The following is a 24,110-nucleotide window of genomic DNA, read 5'->3' as shown; positions in this document are numbered from 1 at the left end:
GTAACTACGGTCCTACACCAATATGTTTATTTGGATAAACACATCTGTTTACTCAGAGCAATACAATACAATACACTTAAGCCTAAACAAGATCAGACATACAACATGTCAACAGTGACACCGATCATTAGGATAATTTAAGTAAAGCATTGAATATAATTTTTTACAAGTAATATTTTCCATATATACACAGTTAAAAAAATTGTTTATACATTCCTTTTGTTGAGAAGGGTGTGTATCCTGAGCCAAGCCATTTTTTCACTCTCAATTAATGTTACAGAATACCTCTTACCTGTTTGACAAAGTAACAGATCTTGACAAAGTAACATGATTTCAGGTTGATTTACTCAGGTTTTAAATGTGCACTCAGAGCCTTAATCATTTCAGCCAGTATTTTTGCAAGTAGTCATGAGCCAAAATGTGTCCCTGTTATGATTTTCTTTGTGTGTACAATGTTAGCAGTTAAGTACAACTTCATCCTTTTCCTATGTTACAACAGGCTATTTGTAAAATGTTATGAACCCGGTTCATAAAATGTTACAAATGTATTGTGCTTATGTGCTGGAGTACATCTCTAAACAAACAGGAACCCATCTAAAACATTGTACTGTATTTATTCACATCCATATTCAATCTGCTTTCATGTGATATTAGTCAGATCTTTATAATTTCCAGCACTACTAGAATGGAGTGGTGAGTGGATTTGCCTCCATGGAGGACAGTAGTGTGCCCGCTGTAGAGTCCAGGCTGGTTAATGCCCAAGCTGTTTAGTGTAGTGCCACAAAACTGAGGACCAAGCCACTACATCCCTAAGGGTGATCCCCTGTCCTCGCGCCGTCCCTGGTTGCTTCACACCAGTTTGAGGCACTGTGTATTGAAACTGTCTCCCTCTCGGCACGCCACTGACTCCAGCAAGGCCTGTTTCTTCTGAGTGGAGCGGGACGACTCCAGCTCGTACATGGTGGTAAGGTTAAAGAGGACGCTTTCGTGAAGGTAGAGGGCGGGATCTTGCTGAACCAGGCCCTCTAGTTGTCTCAGGGACTCCTTAAGACGCCCCAGGTACAGCAGGCACACAGCCGCATTGTTATTGGCCTGTATGAGACATGAAGGTTATTGGTCTGTAAGGGGAGAGGGGAAGGTTATTGGTCTGTAAGGGGAGAGGGGAAGGTTATTGGTCTGTAAGGGAAGAGGGGGCAAAAAAATCCTCAAAACAGAAAGCAGTGCTATTTACTAAAAGAGTCAGAAAGGATTGTATATCTGCATAGATGAAAGAAAGTAGAAAGGAGTTATTCGCCTGCAGGGACAGGAAAGAGAGGAGGATGTTATTGGCCTCTGTATAGAGATGAGGGGACCGAGCCTGGAGGAGAGTGGGGAAAGTGTTACTCATCTACAGAGGAGAATGGGAAGGAGGGCTCTGCCAAGGAGAGAGAAGTGTTATTTGTCTGGGAACTGAGGGGAGAACACTGTTACTGCTGTAGGAGGGAAGAGAGAGAGATGCTGTTTTCTTGCCTGAGGAGAAAGAGGAGGGAAAACCACGCTGCCAAAGGCTGAGATCTGGTTCAAACTCAACTAGAGCACATTCAATCTTTGACAGTTCCTAGGACTGTAAAACATCCTAGAAAATCTATGAGTCTGTGTCCAAGAAAAATTTACAGTTGTGCTCATAGGTTTGCATACCCTGGCAGGAATTGTGAAATTTTGGCCTCGATTTAAAAAATGACCGATCATGCAAAAACCCCCTCTTATTTAATGATAATGATCATATGAAGCCATTTAATATCACAGTTTGGCTCATTTTTTTAATCATAATAATCATCCAAAGGGGCCCTGATCAAAGGTTTACAGGTGAAAATGGCAATTAAAGGTAAATTTCCCACACCTGTGGCTTTTTAAATTGCAAATAGTGTCTGTGTATAAATAGTCAATTAGTTTAACTCTCATGTAGATGCACTGAGCAGGCTAGATACTGAGCAATGAGGAGCAGAAAATAACAATGTAACGGAACTTTATATAGAAAAGGATATAAAAAGATATCCAAAGCCTTGCAAATTCCAGTCAGAACTGTTCAATCACTTATTAAGGAGTGGAAAATTCTGGGATCTCTTGATACCAAGCCAAGGTTAGGTAGACCAAGAAATATTTCCACTGGAGGGTTGACCCTCCAGTGGTTACAGCAGAAGAAGGTGAAAGTTCTGGAGTGGCCATCACCGTTTCCTGACCTTAATATCATCGAGCCACTCTGGGAGATCTCAAACGTGCGGTTCATGCAAGACGACCAAAGACTTTGCATGACCTGGAGGCATTTTGTCAAGACGAATGGGCAACTATACCACCTGCAAGAATTCAGGGCCTCATAGACAACTATTACAAAAGACTGCATGCTGTCATTGATGCTAAAGGGGGAAATACACAATATTAAGTACTATGGGTATGTGGACTTTTAAACAGGGGTCAGTTAATATTTTTCTTTGTTGCCATGTTTTGTTTTATGATTCTGATATTCTGTTATGACCTACAGTTGAATGTGAATCCCATAAGAAAACATGTTTTGCCAGCTGTTTTCTTAACAAATGGTACATATATTAACAATTCTCCAAGGATATGCAAACGTTTGTGCACAACTCGATGCATGGTAATCACATATAATTCTGATCAATTGGTTTAGATTCTATGATTACCTACCACAGGGTTTTTAGAGTCGATCTTTAGGACATCTGTGAAGGCAGAATGTGCCTCTGAGTAGTTATTCTGGCTGAGGTAGACGAAGGCCCTGAAACACACACAGTATTACTACAGAGGTGTAACATGTTAGCATGTCACTTGGGCGATATGACAATCGGCTAACCCATAATGGAATTAAAAACCATGTGAATCAAAAGGTGTGCAATGGTTCCATTTAGTCTCCCAGCCAACCATCACAAAGTAGATACATACAAATATAGTTGTGTGACCATAGAAGTATGACATTTAAAAAAATAATTGGATGTCAGAAATATTGTCATTATGCTAGACACACCTGTTCATCAAAACACATGTGTCTGTAGGTCCTCTTCCTTTCTCTAGAGAGGCTTTTTCCACATCTTGGAAATACTTATCTGCTGTTTTAACGTCTCCAATCTGGTCCAAAAAACAATTAAAAACACAAAGGCATTACATTTTTAAAGTATTTGGAGTTTAAAAAGAATGTTATAGTATATCTGAATATATACAGCTGAGGTAGACTGTAACACTTGTTTTTTCTCTCTCTTTCTGTCACCGTCATATAACTTTTCCCTCCTCTGTCCACAAACACACTTCCATAGCTCTGAGGACTCTTAGGTACCTCTAAGTCCATCGGTTTTTCAGGTTATCTTTGTTGCAGTCCTCTTTAATTTGGCTGTTCTTTTGGGGATGGCATTGGCTGACATCCACGTTTACCTCTCGGAGTGCGCTAAATGTTTTGGCTGCTTGGTCTGATCGATTTATGAATAATCATAAACATCAACCAGCCTGACTAGCATTGACAATTCTCTTTGTCAGTACCCAGCAACAGACTCCGCCCGGAATAAAGACATCGACTGGTCTCTCGTGCATTCACAACTATGCAAACCAACATCTGCATAATAGATGTGAAGCCAATTTTTTCAAATATTTGTGGTACCCTAAAATGTAGAGCCCGCACATAAATTACTATTATTTCTAAATGGTTAACTCAGTAAAAAATACCCTATCATATTAAAGCTGATAGTCCGCTCTTTAACCTCAGTCATTGTATCATAAATCCAAAGTGCTGGAATACAGGGCCACTGTCACTGTCCAAATGCTTTGTGTTAACTGCGGTTGTGTCCATTCACCTGCAGGAATATACGCCCAATCCCACTCAGGAGCTGCAGTCTCTGCTGGGGCTCATACTGGATGATGGAGTGATATATTTCTACTGCCAGAACATAGTCCTAAAGTGAGTGAGACAGAGAGAAAGTGAGAGAGAGAGCATGAAGGAGGGAGAATGAATCAGGTGTATTGGCCATTAGAAGGGTGAGAGGTGTTACGGTGCCAAAGCCATAGCTTTTTGGAACACAGATCGCTCAATAGGCTGACTTGAACAAGCAGATACGATGTCGCTGTGATTAGGAAGAGCGGTTGCGTCAGTGAATCGGTGCAGTGCTTGTGCGTTTCAGTTTTTCTGTCCTCAGGTCTTCACAATAGTGAAACCAGTAGAATTTGGAAAATTACATTTTAAGCTTAGGGTTTAGGTTAAGTTTAGGGATTTAGGGTAATATTTAGAGTTGGGTAAACATTATTTTGAATGGGAATAACTTCTTTTGATCCTCACAGAACTATAGTGTCGTTGTGTGTACATCCACATTACTAGGAGTAGGGGGCACTGTGGTTCTCCATTCTCGCCAGGACAGAACCCATTCTCCCACTTCCCCCTCCTGCATTTCCTCATCTCCCAATAAAATATTATCCAGTTAGGGGTATCCTGTGGGATATTATTGGGAAGCTTGTGGTCCAAAATCATACATCTAGAAAAAAAACAACAACAATTATTAGGAAATAAACAACCTAGACAGCATTTACTGGAAAAGGAGTATAGAAGTATATATACTGTATATCACAGGTATATTCTATTACTCTATGGGTATTTGTGTTGCCTCCTTCAATTACTTTGTAGTCCAGCTGTTTGTTCTAGGATCATCTTTTATTTCACAGTTTTTTTTATTTCATCTTCATTTGGTCAACACTGGGATATATATGCTGTAGTTAGCATCCACCTCGTTCTTTCACTGTTTAGCATGTGTCTAGACAGAGGGCAGTATTGAGGGGAAGGCAGAATAAAGAAAACTAAACCAGACACCATATCTCCTTATATAATACCCCCACCCCACACACACACGTGCGCACACACCTGGCAAGACCTTTCCTAACACTTCACCCACTCACTGCACCAAAGTTAATGCTGCTACAATCAGCCTTTTTAGCAACAGTGTTTGTCTTCCATCCATTCCTCTAAAGTAGTTCCCTTTGCTACCTTCCTGACAGCCAAAGACAGGCTAGTCTCCTCTGCGGTCTTCCTGACAGCCAAAGACAGGCTAGTCTCCTCTGCGGTCTTCCTGACAGCCAAAGACAGGCTAGTCTCCTCTGCGGTCTTCCTGACAGCCAAAGACAGGCTAGTCTCCTCTGCGGTCTTCCTGACAGCCAAAGACAGGCTAGTCTCCTCTGCGGTCTTCCTGACAGCCAAAGACAGGCTAGTCTCCTCTGCGGTCTTCCTGACAGCCAAAGACAGGCTAGTCTCCTCTGCGGTCTTCCTGACAGCCAAAGACAGGCTAGTCTCCTCTGCGGTCTTCCTGACAGCCATAGACAGGCTAGTCTCCTCTGCGGTCTTCCTGATAGCCACAGACAGGCTAGTCTCCTCTTCTTTACAGCCATAGACAGGCTAGTCTCCTCTGCGGTCTTCCTGACAGCCATAGACAGGCTGAGAATTTAGATTAATAATGGCCAAAATAATTATGTGTTTTAAGAGTGACCAGTGCAAGTTATCTACCAGAGTGCAGGTTAATATTGGAATATATGATGTTAAGGAGCAGGTTAAGGTAGAGGGGGAATTTAAAAGGGACTTGTAAATAAGTTTGTACTGGTGATTGTAGGTTGGTCAGCACATTGTTCAGTGAGTTACCAGTTGTATACAGAACAATGTCAATGGCATAAAAAGTGTCATCAGCATAAAGCAAGCCTAATATTATTAATATCCTTAAAGAAAAGTGTCGGCCCAAGAATCAAACCTTGAGGAATCGCCATAGATACAGCAAACCTTTGCTACCTTCCTCAAGGCGATAGACAGGCTAGTCTCCTTTGTAGTTTTCCTGTCAACCATAGATGGGCTATTTCCCTCTGCTGGCTTCCTGTCAACCATAGATGGGCTAGTTCCCTCTGCTGGCTTCCTGTCAACCATAGATGGGCTAGTTCCCTCTGCTGGCTTCCTGTCAACCATAGATGGGCTAGTTCCCTCTGCTGGCTTCCTGTCAACCATAGATGGGCTAGTTCCCTCTGCTGGCTTCCTGTCAACCATAGATGGGCTAGTTCCCTCTGCTGGCTTCCTGTCAACCATAGATGGGCTAGTTTTCTCCACTGAATTCCTGACAGCAATAGGCTAGTCTTCTCGGCAGGCTTCCCGACAGCAATAGGCTAGTCTTCTCAGCAGGTTTCCCGACAGCAATAGACGGGCTAGTTCCTAGTTTTTGGCTTCTTGACCGCCATGTTTTTACTTATTTCACTGTTATTTAACCAGGCAAGTCAGTTGAAAACCAATTCTCATCTACAATGACAACCTGGCCAAAGGCATACAATTGCAAGAGTGCAGGACAGCACACAGAACCACATAAATGATGTATGAATACAAATAAACCCTCACTACTGGGGAAAAGAGAAATACTATACTATATACTGCAAAACATGTGCTGAGCAGGTAGCAGCTGGGTTTGGTTGTTTTTAAAGAAATGAAAATTGCGAAAGGGTCATTTACAATTTGTTCCAGCCGTTGGCATGGGACAATTAAAATGAATGATGGTTAAAGGAGTTATGATCTACCAGAATGCAGGTTTGTATTGGAATATAAGATGTTGAGGAGTAAGTTGGTGTAGATGGGGGATTTAAGTGGGTACTATTGAGTCTGACATTGGGCGTGTTATTACGCGATGTTGTAGGGTGGTCAGCACATTGTTCAGTGAGGCGCCAATTGTATACAGAATAGTGTAATTGGCGGGGTTGACCCAAGAATCAAAACTTGAGGGACTCCCATAAATGTGTAGATGTACATCCAGAGGTCTGGACAAAGCCTTGAATGTTTCAGGTTTGAACATTTGTATACAATCAGGTAAATAGTTTTCAAACCAGACTAGAAAGTACCCTTAGAAATCTAGATTGATAAATCTATGAAAAAGGAGGATGTTTGAGTCGTCATAGGCTTTAGCCACAGCTAACATAAAATAACATTGTATAATACTGCTTAATGTCTAAAGCAAGATTAAGATGCCTATTACAGTCAGGGTCCAGATTCTTGCGCCCTTTTTGAAAAGTGGAGTGTGTGCAGGCGATAGGGGCAGCGATGACACACAGTCAAGGAAGGCAGCTACAGGGGAAAAAGTAGATGGACCTGTACCCTGCATATCTTCTAACCAGGAAGGAAAAGGATGTGGCAGATTTCCCAAGCCAATGTTCTGAAATGGCTGGAATGTCACATGTGGACACGTGTGCTAATGCTTTTAGCTCATTAGGTTAATTGAGGAGACTCCGAACATTCATATGCCTAAGTCAGAATTCCCACTGATAATTTGACCCATTGCCATAGATGGCCATAAGTGTCGTATCTGTGACTGGGCATGAAGGAGTAAGTTAAAGCATTCGTGTCAGTGAACATGCGTGTTATGGAGAGCATGTGCGTGCAATAAAGCGGCCATTGTGGATGCCTGCTCTGTGCAGATCTCTGGTGCGGGGCACCTGTTAATCCCTTCCCCGCCCCACATACCTTCATCATGAGCAGGCAGTTAGCCATGGAGTACATGACCCGACTCAGTCTGGATCGCCACAGCTGAAGAGATGCTACAACACACAGACAGGCACGCTGTTTTCATTTCAGCAATTATGCAGGCCGTTTTTGCATTAACTCATTCAAATGTATTCAAATTCATGCAAACCCCTGCTGTATAATAATTCAGTTGATTATAATAGGGGTTCCCAAATATTTGGGCCAGGGAACCCTTTATTATAGCAAATTCATCAGGGACCCTCAATCAGGGACACTCAATCAGAACAAAACAATTCCAAGGAATGAAAACCATTTAAAAAGGCCGTCTTGGCATCAAAATCTAATTCTGCAATTTTTGCAATAGGCCCGGAAGAAAACTTTTCACATATTAAATTACATACATTCAAAACAATTACAATGACGTGGATTCAAAATAATTACTGGCAAATACAGTAGGATAATTGTTGCAGTACCGTGGACACTAACATAATGGAGATTGGGACCACACTGTTTATTAATAACAGCACATATTGTTTTGTAATACACACCCTAAACTTTACAGAAATCGATTGGCAATTTTGTTTTAGCAATATTTATAAGAATTGACTAGAGATCTTATTGTGGACACCCTCTGCAGATCCAGGTTTGGGAACCCCTGAACTAGAACACAGAGCAGAAGCATAGCAGAGCACATTAAACACCCCCATCCATCCATCCATCCTACTAGTATTCCTATCAGCTTCCAAACCATCAATTATTTGTTGGAGAGGAGAGAAGTCACTGCGACACCTTCTCTCTCTCTCACACACACATACTCCCTCGTTCTCTCCTCAGTCTAATTGTACAGGCTGTCAGTGGGCTTGTTTGCACCCATTTGCTGTGTGTGTGTGTGGAGAACAAGTGTGTGTCTTGAGTTGACACTAAGCAGTCACCCAGTGGGGTTTAGTGAGATGCACACATTGAGTGTGTAGGAAGAGGAGCGAGAGAGTGGGAAAGAGAGGGACTGACACAGGCGTTTTAGGTGCAGCTATTACTGTTCAGATGAGGGTTCAAGTTTAAGTTCAACTCATTTGAAACCATTGAAAGGTTGTTGCGCCTTAAACATTACTTTATTGATTTATTTTTCACAATCAAATTTGCCATTTAAAAAGTTCCTATAACAGTAAAAAACTAGTTGTCAAAGATGACGACAGCACTACTCTGCAATAAGAACACTGGCCATATAGTGTTGTCTGGAGTTGGTCACCCCTCAGAGCCTGGTTCCTCTAGGTAGTTTTTCATAGCCACTGTGCATCAACTCTGTTACTGCTTGCTTTTTAGGATTTCAGGCTGGATTTTTTTGTAAAAACACTTTGTGACAACTGCTGAGGTAAAAAGGGCTTTATAAAATACATTTGATTGACTGGTCTTAGGGCCTCTCAGTTTGATGCTGTAGGACATGGCTCAGTGCTGTACCATACCTTGCCTGTTCTCCTGGGTTAGACTGATCATACTCCCATCCTCCGCCAGGCCCTGCTCAAGGTTCTTCAGGATCTATCAGGAGACCAGACATGGGGGGTTTAAATAAGGCACTCATTGTTAGTTATTTCTCATTTTTAACTCATCTACTTCTTGGGAAAGCAAAATGTAGGCAAGGGAGGGAGAAAAGTGCGCCTGTGTGCGGGTACTAACAGTCTGACAGACGGTCCTCATGCTGTGTAGTCTGTCCAGAGACTCCTGTGGCTTCCCCAGGTACTGAGGCAGCTCTGCGTGTAGCACCCGCATAGAGAAAGGAACCATGGAGCCTGAGACAGGGGAGAGGAGTGAGCGAGGAGTGAGAAAAGAAGAGAGTCTTGACACATGTCATGCTCACACTCAACAGATGAAACGTACAGATGGCGTCGAGAAAGGCTTTCTGCAAAACAGTAAGCCTCCTCTCTCTCCCTCTCCTCACCAATACAGCACTGTCTCTTCCGCCCACCCTCTCCCCCGAGGAAGGGAGGCCCTACCCAGAGGTGAGCAGGGAGATGTGTGCCTGAGCTCCGAGTCTTTGATCTCTGGCTCTTTGATATTAGACACAGAGTCAGGTAGCTCTCTGGTAATCGGCAGCACCCATGAAAAACACCCACATCTCCTCTCTGTACAAGTCTGCGGTGACACACGGTGACATTACAAAGCCATTTACTCCAGTGTTAAGGGACAGGGGTTAAACTGGTTTCATCCCTAATTGGGCAATCTGTGATTGCCATTGCATTTCATGACATTTCAGAGCTACATGTCAAACACAGGTTCAAATGTATCAGGGTTTCCATTTTAAAGCCCCTTACGCAGAATAATTCTCATGTACCCTTGAGGGGCCAATATTCTGCTGACCAGAAAATTCCAAAGTCTTGTCTGGTGGATAACTGTCAATGTAAGCTTTCCAAAGAATGTAACGTAAGATTACAAACCAGGCGTTAATAAAGAGTGATGACTCTCATTATCACATGCTGTCCATTGTAGAGATGCACAGTAGACTTGAAAAGAAACACTGTCGGACAAAATGTGGGGATCTGCCAGTGGCTCATGTACCACTAAGGTACCTTATGTGAGATCATGGATAATAGATATGAAGGGGGGGGGCCTTAACATGTGAAGCAGGAAGCTGCTGCCAGTGTCTGTAGGCACCCAGGGCGGCACTAAGCATTTAATATTGAGCAGTGGAAATTCAATGTGCTTTCCCCCTCGGACTCCTGCGCGGTGTAGCTTCAAACGCTGAACGCGCATGTCTGCTCCAAGGACCCGACTTCACATCCCTCCGCCACGACTACAGTAACCCCCCGGGGCTGTGGAGACTAATGCAGTCGCACTACATCAGACAGCTGCTCATGCAGTGTTAAAGGAGGAAAACAAAAACACCATTGGCACTGAAATAAAAAGGCTCGTCTTCGGTTGCTAGCAGGGCCGGGGACGTTTCAATGATCTGAGGTAATTTTAAGTATAACTGGTGTGGGGGTGTGTGTGTGTGGGTGTGTGTACACCTCAATTCAGTGTCCTCCCCTCTCTAACCAAGCCGTCCCATGCCTGGTCTGTTGACACAGCTTTCTACATCCAAGACTGGCCGCCACAGCCCCCACTACACCTCCTCAAAACATGTCTATCTTTTTACCTATTCAGACATTGGAACTAAATTCCAATCACAATGATTGATATACAGTTAAGCACAAAAGTATTCATACCCATGAAAAATTTTGAGCCATAGTGAATTTTTATTTGACCAATAGGTTTCTTCTGGCCGGAAATGACATAAGCTCGGTAAGACATTGTACTGGAGATACAAATGAATAACGTAACTATTTGCTTTTAGCCATGACTTGCAGTTGACTAGTAACTGACTAGAGAACTACTGCTGTTCTCAATTTATATGTGCTTAGAATGGTCTCTCATGGTGGAAATTACAAGACCATTTTAAATGGCATGGAAACTTCAATTTTCTCAAAGATTTGCAACAATTTCAAGGGGTATGAATAATGTTGGACATGGGATTTTTCGTAATTTTAAAAAATAAAACAGAAATAGTTATTTATTTGTATCTCCAGCACAAATGTCTTACCGTGTTTATTCACTTGTTCATGTCATTTCCAGCCAGAAGAAACCTATTGGTCAAATAAAAATTCACTATGGTTCAAAATCTGACATGGGTATGAATACTTTTGGGCTTAACTGTAGGTAACCCAATTTACCAAATCACCAAAAGAAAAATCACATTTTCTTTCTTTTGAATAAAATAAATTCAACACCTCCCCCACAACACCTCCCCTAGAACATCTCCAAACACACCAAGATGGTTATAATCAGGCTGGAGGACCACCCAAAAGGATTACCTCTCCTCCCAGGGTATATGGCAGGGTAGTATTCATAGTAGAGGTCAGGGTGGTCCAGGTTTCCAAACGGCTCCAGTTCCATCTCAGCGTTCTGGAAGAGGCTCAGCTTGGTGAGGAGGGCAAGGCGAACAAACCACAGCTGCAACACACACACACACACACACACAAACACACACACACTCATAAGTAGGTGTCATTATCTTTGTGTTTAACTCCACCCTTTAAGTCTGGTTTTACCTTAAATATAAAAGTAGTCATATCGTGGTCCACACGTTTTTTGGACAAATCTCCACAATGAAAAACGACCTTTTCCTTACAACAACGACCTGGGAGCAATTAGTGTTAACTGTCTTGCTCACGGACAGAACGATTGGTGTTTTCACCTTCCCAGCTCAGGGTTTAGGGGGTTAAGGTAATGTTTAGTTTTGGGTTTAGTCATTACGGTTCGGTTAAATAGACAAAGGTTATGGTTAGGGCTTAGCTATGAAAGTTAATACTTTTTCTGGTGGTTGCAAGGATAGAAAAACAAACGTGTTTGTGTGTATGTGTGTCAAACCACCCTTGTCACCTGTGAGTCTAACTCATTCAGGCCGCACCTGGCTTCCACACCATCTTCTCCTTTTAAAGACACACACACACACACACATTTGTTTTACCATCTTTTTGCTGACCAAATATATACCCATTAAAAATCCTCTGACCCAGAAATTTAACCTTAATTAATCCAAAAACCTTTTTTTGACAATGCTCAGTCAGAAACCACACTGGCTAAACTCTCTTAAGAGTATGCCTCTGCACAAGTGTCTGCCTAAGACACGCAGAGACAGACTGGTACCTGGAGCGAGTCAGTGGTGTGGCTGGTGGGCTGGCCAGCCTTGCCGTAGCCCTGGCCATGAGCGGTCAGGAGTCGGCCGGTTAGGTCCACTGCAGCACGCCAGTTCTTGGTGCTCTAAAGAGGACACACACACACACACACACCCAACGGAGAAAGTAAGAGGGCAGGCCCATGCACTGGGCATAATGGCTGCAAAAATGAAAAGTCGGTCAAACACAGCATTGTCAAGCAATGTTTATTTCGGGTTGGTTAAAGAAAAGGTGAAGACAGAGGCGGGGAGGGGTAAGAGGGCACACATTAAAGCAACAGCTGTCTCCGCAGGAGGGGGGAGGTACAGGTGGGAGGGGTGGTGGTGGGGGGGGGGGTGTATAGTTGAGTCTCCCCATCAGTAAGGATGACAAGGTCAACCCGGAGATTGGGTTTTAACTGCACACCCATTCATCAAAGCTGGCCACTTAATTAGGCTGCGGAGGATTACACACAAAAGGGAGAGAAGAGAGAGCATGGAGAGAGAGGACGAAGAGAGGAGGAAGAGGTGAGTGTGTGGAGAGAGGAGGAAGAGGTGAGAGTGTGGAGAGAGGAGGAAGAGGTGAGAGTGTGGAGAGAGGAGGAAGAGGTGAGATCCCAGTCACAGCAGACAGTTTCGTTACTATACTGGAAGGTACATCATGGAAGATTTCACTGGGACAATGTAAGACATGCCCCCTGCCACCCCTCTGGTCTCTTCTTCACAAGCCAGTGGCCCTGGAGCCTCTATATCTTCATTAGGGGGTGAAATTAAGCTGAACATGAGAGACAGGGAAATGGCCAAAAAGCAGCTGCAGCTACTGAGAAAGGAATACACTGCCCCCAAACCAGCCTCTGAGACTGGCACTCACTGGGCACATCCAGAACACCCCCCCACACACACACTCACTGGGCACATCCAGAACACACCCCCCCACACACACTCACTGGTCACATCCAGAACACACCCCCACACACACTCACTGGTCACATCCAGAACACACCCCCACACACACTCACTGGTCACATCCAGAACACACCCCCACACACACTCACTGGGCACATCCAGAACACACCCCCACACACACTCACTGGGCACATCCAGAACACACCCCCACACACACTCACTGGTCACATCCAGACCCCCCCCCCCCCCCCACACACACACTAGGTACACCGATCAGCCATAACATTATGACCACAGACAGGGGAAGTGAATAACACTGATTCTCTCATTATCATGGCACCTGTTATTGGGTGGGAGATATTAGGCAGCAAGTGAACATTCTGTCCTCAAAGTTGATGTTTTAGAAGCAGGAAAAATGTAAGGATCTGAGCGACTTTGTCAAGGGCCAAATTGTGATGGCTAGACGACTGGGTCAGAGCATCTCCAAAACTGCAGCCTGTGTGGGGTGTTTCCAGTCTTTGTGGTTAGTACCTATCAAACGTGGACCAAGGAAAGAAAAGCGGTGAACTGGCGACAAGGTCATGTGCAACCAAGGCTCACTGATGCACGTGAGGAGCGAAGGCTGGCCTGTGTGGTCCGATCCAACAAAGGGGGGACCTACACAATATTAGTCAGGTGGTCATAATGTTATGGCTGATTGGTGTATATCCAGAACACCCCCACACTCAATCGGTACATCCGGAACAGGGTGGGAAATAAACACCTGCTACCTGCCAAATGCAGGTAACTTTTGGAGCACTGATTTGCCGCAACTACCTGCCACGGCAGACATTACCAAAAAAGACCGTTTAGAAAATACCTCCATAAACGTGTTAATCATGAAAAACATAAATCACCTCCAATGAATCGTTCTAGATTCTCCCTGACTCTCTGATTGGACATTCAACCACACGTCTTGTGTTGAGTGTTGGCTCACAATCTATCGATCATGTGGCTAAACTAGTGGTGTTGCGGCAAGCGGTTATAAGCAACATAAGGGCGGACAACATTTTGCTTTCTTTCTAGCTAGCTTGAAATGTGGCAGCAAATTGCTGGGATAAAAAGGCCAAGAGCAGTAAAAGTAACCAAAGAAAACTCTAAGCCAGTCAAAGCAAATAAGAAACATTTATTTTTCTGAAAAGTGGCGACAGGATGACACCTGGAAATATGCAGGATTGGCTAGCGTAGGCCTATGACAAAAAGACAGAGCAGATGTATTGTTCGCACAGTGGTTAGGGTTCATCGGACAAACAGCAGATAAAGATGCAAAAATATTTGTCACATTTGTTGTTCTTTGACATACAGTACATGTTCAATAGGCCTACATGTTTTAAGATTTTGAAAAATCCATGTGTTTATTTTTTATCATTTGTCATTTATTTTGAGGTGAAAATGTGTCTGGGAAAAATGTTGAGTGGCTGGTAACATTTTGGGAACCAAAATGTCCTACCCTCACCCAGAACACCCCCCACCCTCACAGGGTACATCTCCATCCAATACACTACCCCCTCCACACTCACTGGATACATCCCCTCCAATACACTAACCCCCCCTCCACACTCACTGGATACATCCCCTCCAATACACTAACCCCCCCTTCCACACTCACTGGATACATCCCCATCCAATACACTAAACCCCCTCCAAACTCACTGGATACATCCCCTCCAATACACTAACCCCCCCTCCACACTCACTGGATACATCCCCATCCAATACACTAACCCCCCCCTCCACACTCACTGGATACATCCCCATCCAATACACTAACCCCCCCTCCACACTCACTGGATACATCCCCATCCAATACACTAACCCCCCCCTCCACACTCACTGGATACATCCCCATCCAATACACTAACCCCCCCCCCCACACTCACTGGATACATCCCCATCCAATACACTAACCCCCCCCCCACACTCACTGGATACATCCCCATCCAATACACTAACCCCCCCCTCCACACTCACTGGATACATCCCCATCCAATACACTAACCCCCCCTCCACACTCACTGGATACATCCCCATCCAATACACTAACCCCCCCTCCACACTCACTGGATACATCCCCATCCAATACACTAACCCCCCCTCCACACTCACTGGATACATCCCCATCCAATACACTAACCCCCCCTCCACACACACTGGATGCATCCCCATCCAATACACTAACCCCCCCTCCACACTCACTGGATACATCCCCATCCAACACACACACACACACACACACACACACACACACACGCACACGCACACACCACCCTCAGTATACTCGCCCTGCCCCCAACCCTCACATACAGCCATGTCCCATAATGCTGTGGTACCACGTGCTATAGCTATTGACTAGTATGACACTAGTATTAGTGAGTGTGACCCCACCCATCCAGAACACAAAAAAAACATCAATGAACAACGATGTATCCCAAGTGTCAGTCAATTCAATAAGATCTGTAAGACAGTGGAGTTAAATGGCACTCATAATTTAGCTCGGCAATAAGAAGCAATTGGATCCCCCCCAAATAAAATGAGGATGCATTAAAAAGATGGTAAGATGGTGATTATGTAGGCTGATATTGAACGAGGAACACAGAACACGCCTAAATGAACAGTCATCCATCACACCAGGTGAAACAAGTGGTTAGCCGCAGTTTGCAAAGCGCAGTGTTAGCAAACAGACACCTGGAGGGGAATCAGCTTGATTTCAGCTCATTGTTGTTATTTAACTTAACTATAAGGTTAAACAGAAGCCCTTGTCACCACTGACAGGCACACAGCTGGGGTGAGATCACCACGGGCAGGGCCAGTCAGCTGGAGTCAGATCATGCTCTGTTTGACTAGCCACACTTCTGAAGGGCAGCAGCCAGTGGCACAGGAAGAAAGCCACGTGAAAGCCAACCAGGCCCTGGGCAGCCAGCCGCCAGGCAGATGCCTTCCCTCTCCATTGGGGAAAAGAACAGAGACTCTTGACAGCCCCACAGAATACCGACGTATTCCCAATGCACACAAACACGCACACAGACGGAAACAGATTTACAATTAGCAGCAGTGTGGGTTTAAAAGGGGTGAGAAATCGTAATGGTGTTTGAAGATCACAGGTTTAGAGATTTGCTTTGCTGAAGTTAAACACCCCCCCCCCCCCCGCACTCCTCGCCACACTAAGCTCCCATGCCGCTTCAGTTCAGCCCCAGCATTTTGAATGAATTTACAGAGGGGAGAATGGAAATACAGGCTTTATGCAAAACACGCTAGCATCTGAGGCCTGGCTAGGTGCTATCTTGCCTTTCGTGGTTCCTTGTTTGGCTAAAGGCCTTGTATCAAGTGCCAGACTAGGGCTTTACCCAGAGGATATACTGCCTAGACTGGAGTGACCGTATTAAAGATTACAGTAGTTCCTGTTTGAAACAATACAGAGATCTAGCGCCCAGGGACGGTAGATTGGAACAAATGATGCTGCGTGTGAAGTAACAAGCTGACGGCTTCCAGAGAACCTCTCATCACCCAATAGCATCTGCCTCAGGATGCGTTCTGAACAACGCTCCTTTCGTGTGACATCTATCAGTCTGACAGACATTGATGACTTTTGTCCACAGCCGGTTTTAAACGCTTTTATTCGCCCTCTACAGAACTCTGTAGTGTTGGACCAGAGTCATGCTCTTGTCTAGGACCAGCAAGTAAGTACGCTGACATGCTACACCACAGACTGCTGACACAGCCAGCCCAATCCCCGGGGTTGTAATGGGTTACTGTAACGATAGCTCTGCAGCATACCTCCAGCCAGCTATAATGCAGGTCACTGAGGTGACAGAGGGGAGGGGGCTTCAAGGCCCTGGCTTACCCAACCAAGGTGGTAGGAAGGAGAGGATGATGCTGATCATAGCCCCCCCCCCCCACCCCCAGCCCCTCCCTTCCATATGGACATATGGCCCCAGCACAGGCAGGGCTGGCCCCAGGCATGGACATCAGGGAGAGGGAGGTCATCAGCCCCGGAGGGAGAGCAGGAGAGACGGGCAATAGGAGAGAGGCAGCTAATCAGAGTGACAGATTAGCCAGCCTAGGCCCCGCCGTGAGAGAGGAGAAGCTCAGCAGTCACAGGGTAAGAGAGGAGACACTGGAGGGAGAGAAAGAAACTGGGGGAGGAGGAGAAATGTAGACCGTGGGCCAAAATCCTGATGAGGAAATGGAACAGAGACGGGTCACCAGAAGGAGGGAGGAAAGGAGACTGAGGCCATGGGTAATGCTGAGCAGTATGGGGCCAGCTGACACTGACCACAAGTGATAGTGGAGGGACAGGTCGTAACACAGGCCTCAGAGGAAATGGGGGATAGTGAGAGGCAGAGCAATAGGGGAGGGAGGGATTGAAACAGGAAACACGGAGGCCCTGAGATCTGCTGAGCAACAGGGAAAATGTTAACCAGATAATTCAGGGAAGACAGACAAGTGGGGAGACAGAGGACAGGACAGCTAACCCAAAAGGCACACCCCTAGGGACAGAGGACGTGACAGCTAACCCAACAGACACACCCCTAGGGACAGAGGACGTGACAGCTAACCCAACAGACACACCCCTAGGGACAGAGGACGTGACAGCTAACCCAACAGACACACCCCTAGGGACTGAGGACGTGACAGCTAACCCAACAGACACACCCCTAGGGACAGAGGACGTGACAGCTAACCCAACAGACACACCCCTAGGGACAGAGGACGTGACAGCTAACCCAACAGACACACCCCTAGGGACAGAGGACGTGACACCTAACCCAACAGACACACCCCTAGGGACAGAGGACGTGACAGCTAACCCAACAGACACACCCCTAGGGACAGAGGACGTGACAGCTAACCCAACAGACACACCCCTAGGGACAGAGGACGTGACAGCTAACCCAACAGACACACCCCTAGGGACAGAGGACGTGACAGCTAACCCAACAGACACACCCCTAGGGACAGAGGACGTGACAGCTAACCCAACAGACACACCCCTAGGGACAGAGGACGTGACAACTAACCCAAGAGACACCTTGAGGGTCAGAGGTCAGGACAACTAACCCAACAGATAGAAAGAGGATAAGAATCCATCTCTCTCCCACTCTACAGAGTATTCACTTTCAACGCATGTCAGCCAAGTCTCTGATAAAGGTGATTCTCTGCGTAACATCTAAGCTGTTTGTGTCCAATTAATAATGATTAAAGAACTATGCAGAGTTCTCCTTTCACTATATTCTCCAGGACAGGCTCCCATTGAAGTGTCAAGGGGAGATTCCAATTCTCTTTGTGGAGCCCCGTATTTCCCTTTTTTGTTGAAGCTTGGCTTTAATGCATATTTGGGTGCACCTTCTCATTATGTTAACTACCAGCTACGCTTCTAACCATGACATTTGGACTCAGTTGCGGTATAACATTGGTGCTAATCAGATGATGGCTGAGCTCTCCCACATATGAATAATGTTCACTCAGTGCTGGATACCACACGGCCTCGGTCTGTGGATCAGCGGGGGATGGAAGGATGGTGAGAAGAAGAAGGAGAGAACGCAGCATCTGTCCTCAAAGCCTCAGTCTCCTCCACAGAGGCTGCTTCATGCCTTTTATCCCTGGCTTCGCTTCCCCTCCCCTCCCCTCATCTCTCTTCCATCCCCACCTAATAGCTCTTGTCCTTCCTCCCTTTTTCTCTCATCCTCTCATCCTCGCTCCCTCTCTCCATTTCTCCTCTCCTCTTTCTTCTTCCATTCCTTCATGTCTCTGCTCCACACTCCCTGAGAAAGCCAGTGTGTGCAGTGTGGTGGCAGTGTGTGCAGTTACATTCTGGCACTGCAGCATGAGTCATTGCCAGCTTCCAGCAGCCCCGAGAATCAGAGGGCAGTACACCACACACACACACAGAAGCACCGCACACATACAAACAAGCGTGTGCAAACGCGCACACACACAAGCCAGAGGGAAGACTCACACACAGCCACAGGGCACATCCAACTAGTCACTACAACCCCAGGGTACACAGATCTGTGTACACACACACACACACAACGTTCAGCAAGACCACCCAGAAGCTTTTCAAATCCAATGCAATCAATCACAGTTATTGATCACTGTCAGGATGACTGACTGAGCCAGGTTGGAACTGCGAAGGAGCCGAGTCCATGGATATTTCAACAGACCCCCCCGGGGCACCAGGTGGTATTTTAATCCTTCGGTCAAGTGATCTACAGTACACTGTGAAAGGCTGTGTGTCTGTATTCGTGTGTGTGTGTGTGTGTGTGTGTGTGAGTGAGTCCAGAAGGCCTTTGAAATATGCACACATCTCCCATGCATTATACATTAGCACAGCAGGAGAGAAAACTCAGAGCCTGGAGGATCTCCCACCCCGCCCTTCTCTCTCCACCTAGATCTCTCCCTCCTCCTCCTCTTCTCCTTCGCCCCCCATTTCTCTTCATGCTGCTACAATGCATATGTTTAAATACCAGTTCAGGTCAGAGTCGTTTACAGGTCAGCAGCTACGGTGATGGAGGAAGAGGAAAGGATGGGGTGATGGAGGAAGGATGGGGTGATGAAGGATGGATGGGGTGAAGGGGGAAGAGGAAAGGATGGGGTGATGAAGGATGGGGTGATGGAGGATGAGGAAAGGATGGGGTGATGGAGGAAGGGTGGGGTGATGAAGGATGGATGGGGTGAAGGAGGAAGAGGAAAGGATGGGGTGAAGGAGGAAGGATGGGGTGATGAAGGATGGATGGGGTGACGGAGGAAGAGGAAAGGATGGGGTGATGAAGGATGGGGTGATGAAGGATGAGGAAAGGCCACTATGCAGACTTCTATCAGTGCTTTAAGGAGCGACGGGAGGCGAGGTGAACCAGGGAAGTGGTATGCTCCTTTACATCATGGTACGATCAAGGTAAAGCATATGCGTCATATGGGGATTTATTTCAGTCTGTTTTTCAATTGAATTGTTCACATTACGGGTCACATTAAAACTGGAAACAGTTCCGACATGATTTCTCTTTGTCTCATTCTTTTACTTTACAAGAACCTGGCACTTTAAAAGGGGTGTGTCAAATTTTTATATCCACTGTAACTGTGTTTTCCCAAAGAACGAGTGCATGTGCAGTTTTGCATTCTTTACATATTTAGGAAACATCAGTTAGCGGGGCGCACACATTAACATGCAGTGACTCACAATGAGTTGTTTAAGGCCCAGGAATGACTGTCCGACAGCGTCGGCTGTAAGGACTTGTCTCTTCAGAGCTGCCTGCTCTCCCATAAAACGCACCATCAGGTCTTTTACAGCATCCCCCTGAAAGACAAACACCTGTGGTCTGTGGTGACATTTATTACTGGCACAAAAAACATGAAGATATCTACTGAACATACACTACCGTGCAAACAAATCGGGGTACTCATTTTCCATTAACACATGCATGAAATGAATAGGACGTGTTCATCAACGAGGTTAAATATAATGATTTTTAATTGTAATAACAATTGTGTCATTCAAATTTTGCTTTTGTCAAAGAACCCTCCATCTGCAGCAATTACAGCCTTGCAGACCTTTGGCATTCCAGTTGTCAATTTGTTGAAGTAATCTGTAGAGATTTCACCCCATGCTTCCTGAAGCACCTCCCACAATTTAGATTGGCTGGATGGGCACCTCCTATGTACCATACGTTCAAAATGCTTCCAGAACAGCTCAATAGGGTACGATCTGGTGTCTGTGCTGGCCGCTTCATTTTATACAGAATACCAGCTGACTGCTTCGTCCCCAAATAGTTCTTGCATGTTATGGAGCAGTGCTCCAATCAAACGGCGTCCACAAGGTATGGCACAGCATTGCGAAATGGAGTAATAGCCTTCCTTCTTCAAGATCTCCTTTACACACAGTACAAATCTCCCACTATACCACCACCAAAGCACCCCCAGACCATCACGTTGCCCCCACCATGCTTGACAGATGGCGTCATGCACTCTTCCATTATCTTTTAATTTGGTCTGTGTCTCACAAATGTTCTTTTTTGTGATCCGAACACCGCAAACTTAGATTTGTCTGTTCATACAACTTTTTTCTAATCTTCATCTGTCCAGTGTCTGTTCTTTTGCCTATCCAAATATTTTACATTTATTGGCCAGTCTGAGATATGTCTTTTTCTTTCCTACTCTGTCTAGAAGGCCAGCATCCTGGAGTCACCTCTTCACTATTGACATTGAGATTGGTGTTTTGTGGGTACAGTTTAATGGAGCTGCCAGTTGAGGACCTGTGATCTGTTTCTCAAAATAGACACTAATGTATTTGTCCTCTTGTTCAGTTGTGTAGCGGGGACATCCACTATTTCTATTCTGGTTTGAGCCAGTTTGCGCTGTTCTGTGAAGGGAGTAGTACTCAGTGTTTTACAAGAACTTCAGTTTTTTGGCAATTTCTCACACGGAATAGCCTTCCTTTCTCAGAACAAGAATAGACTGAAGAGTTTTGGAAGAAAGTTAATTGTCTCTGGCCTTTTTGAGCCTGTAATCAAACCCACAATTACTGATGCTCCAGATACTCAACTATTCTAAAAAGGACAGTTTTATTGCTTCTTTAATCATCACAAAAATTGCAAAATGGGTTTTCTAATGACCAATTAGCCTTTTAAAATAATAAACCTGGATCAGCTGTTTCCAGGTACAATAGTCCTTTACAACATTAACAATGTCTACACTGTATTTCTGATCAATTTTATGTAAGTCTAATGATTTTTTTTGTTGCTTTTCTTTAAAAAACAAGGGAATTTCTAAGTGACCCCAAACTTTTGAACGGTAGTGTAGATCTGTAAAGATCTTACATGGAAACCCAGTATCGCAGAAAATTACCTGAAGATTGTCAAACTTGAGTCCAGGCATTGCCAGCCTTTCCCTCTCCCCCAACACCTGACTGTACTGCTGGGTCGCCACGGAGACCAGCACCTTCCTGGTCACCTCAGAGGGCAGCCAGGCATCATACCTCTTATCAGCCTCGCTCATGTTTAGAGCCTTGGCAAATGGGTCGTCGCCACCTGAGAACACCACCTGCAGCTGGGCAAAAGGCTGAGGACGTGCTGGAGCTGACTCTGCTGCAGCCTGCTGAGGAGGCCTGGGGGTAGCTTCCACCTGGGCAGGCCCGAAGGGGGAGCTGTGGGTGGCCGTGCTAGATTCTGTTGGCCCAGAAGTGGACAAAGAGGACCCAGAGGGAACAGAGAGCTGGTGCTCGGGCGGGGCTGCTGACTCTGGGGATTCGGCATTGGGGTTGCTGACTGAGATGAATGAGGAGGTGGTGAAGGAGTCAAAGAAGTCAGTAGCTGGGTTGACATGGCCGCTGTCGGTGAAGAACTTGCTAAGGCTGGGGCTGGGCTGGCAGACCAGTGGAGCCAGCTTACTGGGGGTAATGTCTGTACCTCCCCCGCTGCCACTACTGAAACTTGGGGATTTAATGAGGGTGGGCTGAAAGCCGTCCGGAACGAGTGCCTGAACTTTGGGCTGGCTGCCCTGGCTGAAGATGGTGCACACAGGGATCGGCTCGCCCTTGGGTGTGGTTCCTTTTCTGTTGGCTTCCAGGGCTGCAGTCTGAGGCTTAGGTCTGCCAGGGCTCGGGGTTCTGACCTCTGGGGTTACAGCAGGAACAGAGAAGGCGACAATGACTTGCTGATCAGTGGTTAGCTCCTGTTTCACATCTTCCTCTGGTCCCTTAGGGCTAAAGGCAGATGGACTCGTCTGCATCATCTCAGCCTCCACCTTGATTTCAGTAGTGTCTTGTCCAATCAGATCATCCACTTTTTCCTCCACTGCTTGCTTCTTCTCTTCCAATGAGGCATCTTTAACCACAGGTTGTGTGGTTGGTTCCTCTACTTGCTCCTCAAAATGCTCCAGTAGGTTGTCCATCGGAACCACATCATCCTCCTCACTGTTGTTGGGGGAGTCAGATATCATGACACTTTCCATCATTTGGTCATTAAGCTTGTCCATTAGGCTCTCTGAGGGAGTGCTGTGGCTGTCCTCCTGTGGAGTGATGAAGGACTCTCCCCCGAGGTCGATGCTCTCCTCTTGGAAAAGGACATTAGAGGAGGGCGGTAGGGTCGAGACTGGATGTGGAGACATAAGAGCTTCGCTCAGGCTAGGTTCTGCTTGCAATGACCCTGTGATTTCCAGGGTGACTGGCCTCTGGGCAGGAGTCTCGTTCCTATCCATGTTTTCCCTGGGAATGTTAGGAAGAAGGAATTATAAACCGGTTTAAATAAGGAAATGAAAATATAAAATGTGTATTACTGAAAGGACTATGTAGTGTCAGTTATATTATAACGGCAATTAATTTCTAATACGGGGCTAGAAGAAGATTGTTTTGCATGTCGCGTCATGTCATGATGCTATTGCTAAGGCTAAGCTAGCTTGATAAACTACCGGTGCATCAAAAGGCAAAATGAACATTATGTACTCTCTTAAATGTATGCATAGAAAACACTTACATTAATCACTTTAAGTGATGCACCAAATTCCACTATCAAGCTGTACACGAAGAATATAAACAAAAATAGGACATTTTAGCTTACCTTAGGAATGATGACAGATACGGCAATAGCGCGCCTGCGTAAATCTTTCAGGAAGTGAAATGTACGGTATCCAAGAGTTATCAAATTTCATTCGCAGCAATAGAATCGGTATTCTTAAATATTTTACGCATTTTTAACCATAAACATCTGTTTCGTCGTCACACATTTACGGATATTTACAGTACGCTGCGTAAGTATTTTTACGTTTGCGAAATTAACAGCGTCAAGCAGAGTGTTCAATCAACAGTGCAGGCAGTTATTGCGTGAAACCTCAAATTAAACATTACGCGTTATATTCTAAGTAATCATAAACTGTCTTGCTACTGGCGTAAGACATGGAGGACGATGCACCAGTCATATACGGCCTCGAATTTCAGGTACAGTACAACGTCGGAAATGCAAACCTCTCTGGTTTAGTGATATGCTG

General features: G+C 45.5%; 2 protein-coding genes across 3 annotated transcripts in view; one reads left to right on the top strand and one right to left on the bottom strand.

The window, feature by feature from the left end:
• Window positions 1–5: 5 nt before the first annotated feature.
• Window positions 6–23,797, bottom strand: trappc12 (trafficking protein particle complex 12). Its single transcript, XM_010879142.5, has 12 exons — window positions 23,684–23,797; window positions 21,975–23,331; window positions 20,311–20,427; window positions 12,182–12,295; window positions 11,347–11,485; window positions 9,176–9,288; window positions 8,965–9,037; window positions 7,505–7,578; window positions 3,834–3,932; window positions 3,017–3,117; window positions 2,683–2,770; window positions 6–1,092 (listed from the first exon to the last, which is right to left on the bottom strand). Exons 2-12 carry the CDS (start codon window positions 23,322–23,324, stop codon window positions 850–852), a joined length of 2,511 nt encoding a protein of 836 aa, XP_010877444.1. The 5' UTR covers window positions 23,325–23,331; window positions 23,684–23,797; the 3' UTR covers window positions 6–849.
• The window catches only part of eipr1 (EARP complex and GARP complex interacting protein 1), a 29,870-nt gene continuing 29,556 nt past the window's right edge, over window positions 23,797–24,110 (top strand). For both annotated transcript variants that reach the window (XR_003782943.2, XM_010879137.5), the window contains exon 1: window positions 23,797–24,060. Coding sequence is in view for 1 of the 2 variants with exons in the window: in XM_010879137.5 (XP_010877439.2) it covers window positions 24,019–24,060 (42 nt within the window). In the remaining variant the exon portion in view is untranslated. The remainder of the gene's footprint in view (window positions 24,061–24,110) is intronic.

This window comes from Esox lucius, chromosome 15 (assembly GCF_011004845.1).
Source record: "Esox lucius isolate fEsoLuc1 chromosome 15, fEsoLuc1.pri, whole genome shotgun sequence".
Lineage (NCBI taxonomy): Eukaryota > Metazoa > Chordata > Actinopteri > Esociformes > Esocidae > Esox > Esox lucius.
Note: the sequence above shows the minus strand (reverse complement) of the source record. Positions and strands in the feature narration are given on the sequence as shown.

Excerpts from the sequence above, each read along its gene's own strand:
- trappc12 (XM_010879142.5), bottom strand. The coding sequence starts at position 23,324 with ATGGATAGGAACGAGACTCCTGCCCAGAGGCCAGTCACCCTGGAAATC. Across the intron at positions 11,486-12,181 it reads ACACCACTGACTCGCTCCAG|CTGTGGTTTGTTCGCCTTGC; the intron begins GTACCAGTCTGT and ends TGTGTGTTGCAG. Across the intron at positions 3,118-3,833 it reads TTGGGCGTATATTCCTGCAG|ATTGGAGACGTTAAAACAGC; the intron begins GTGAATGGACAC and ends TTTTTGGACCAG.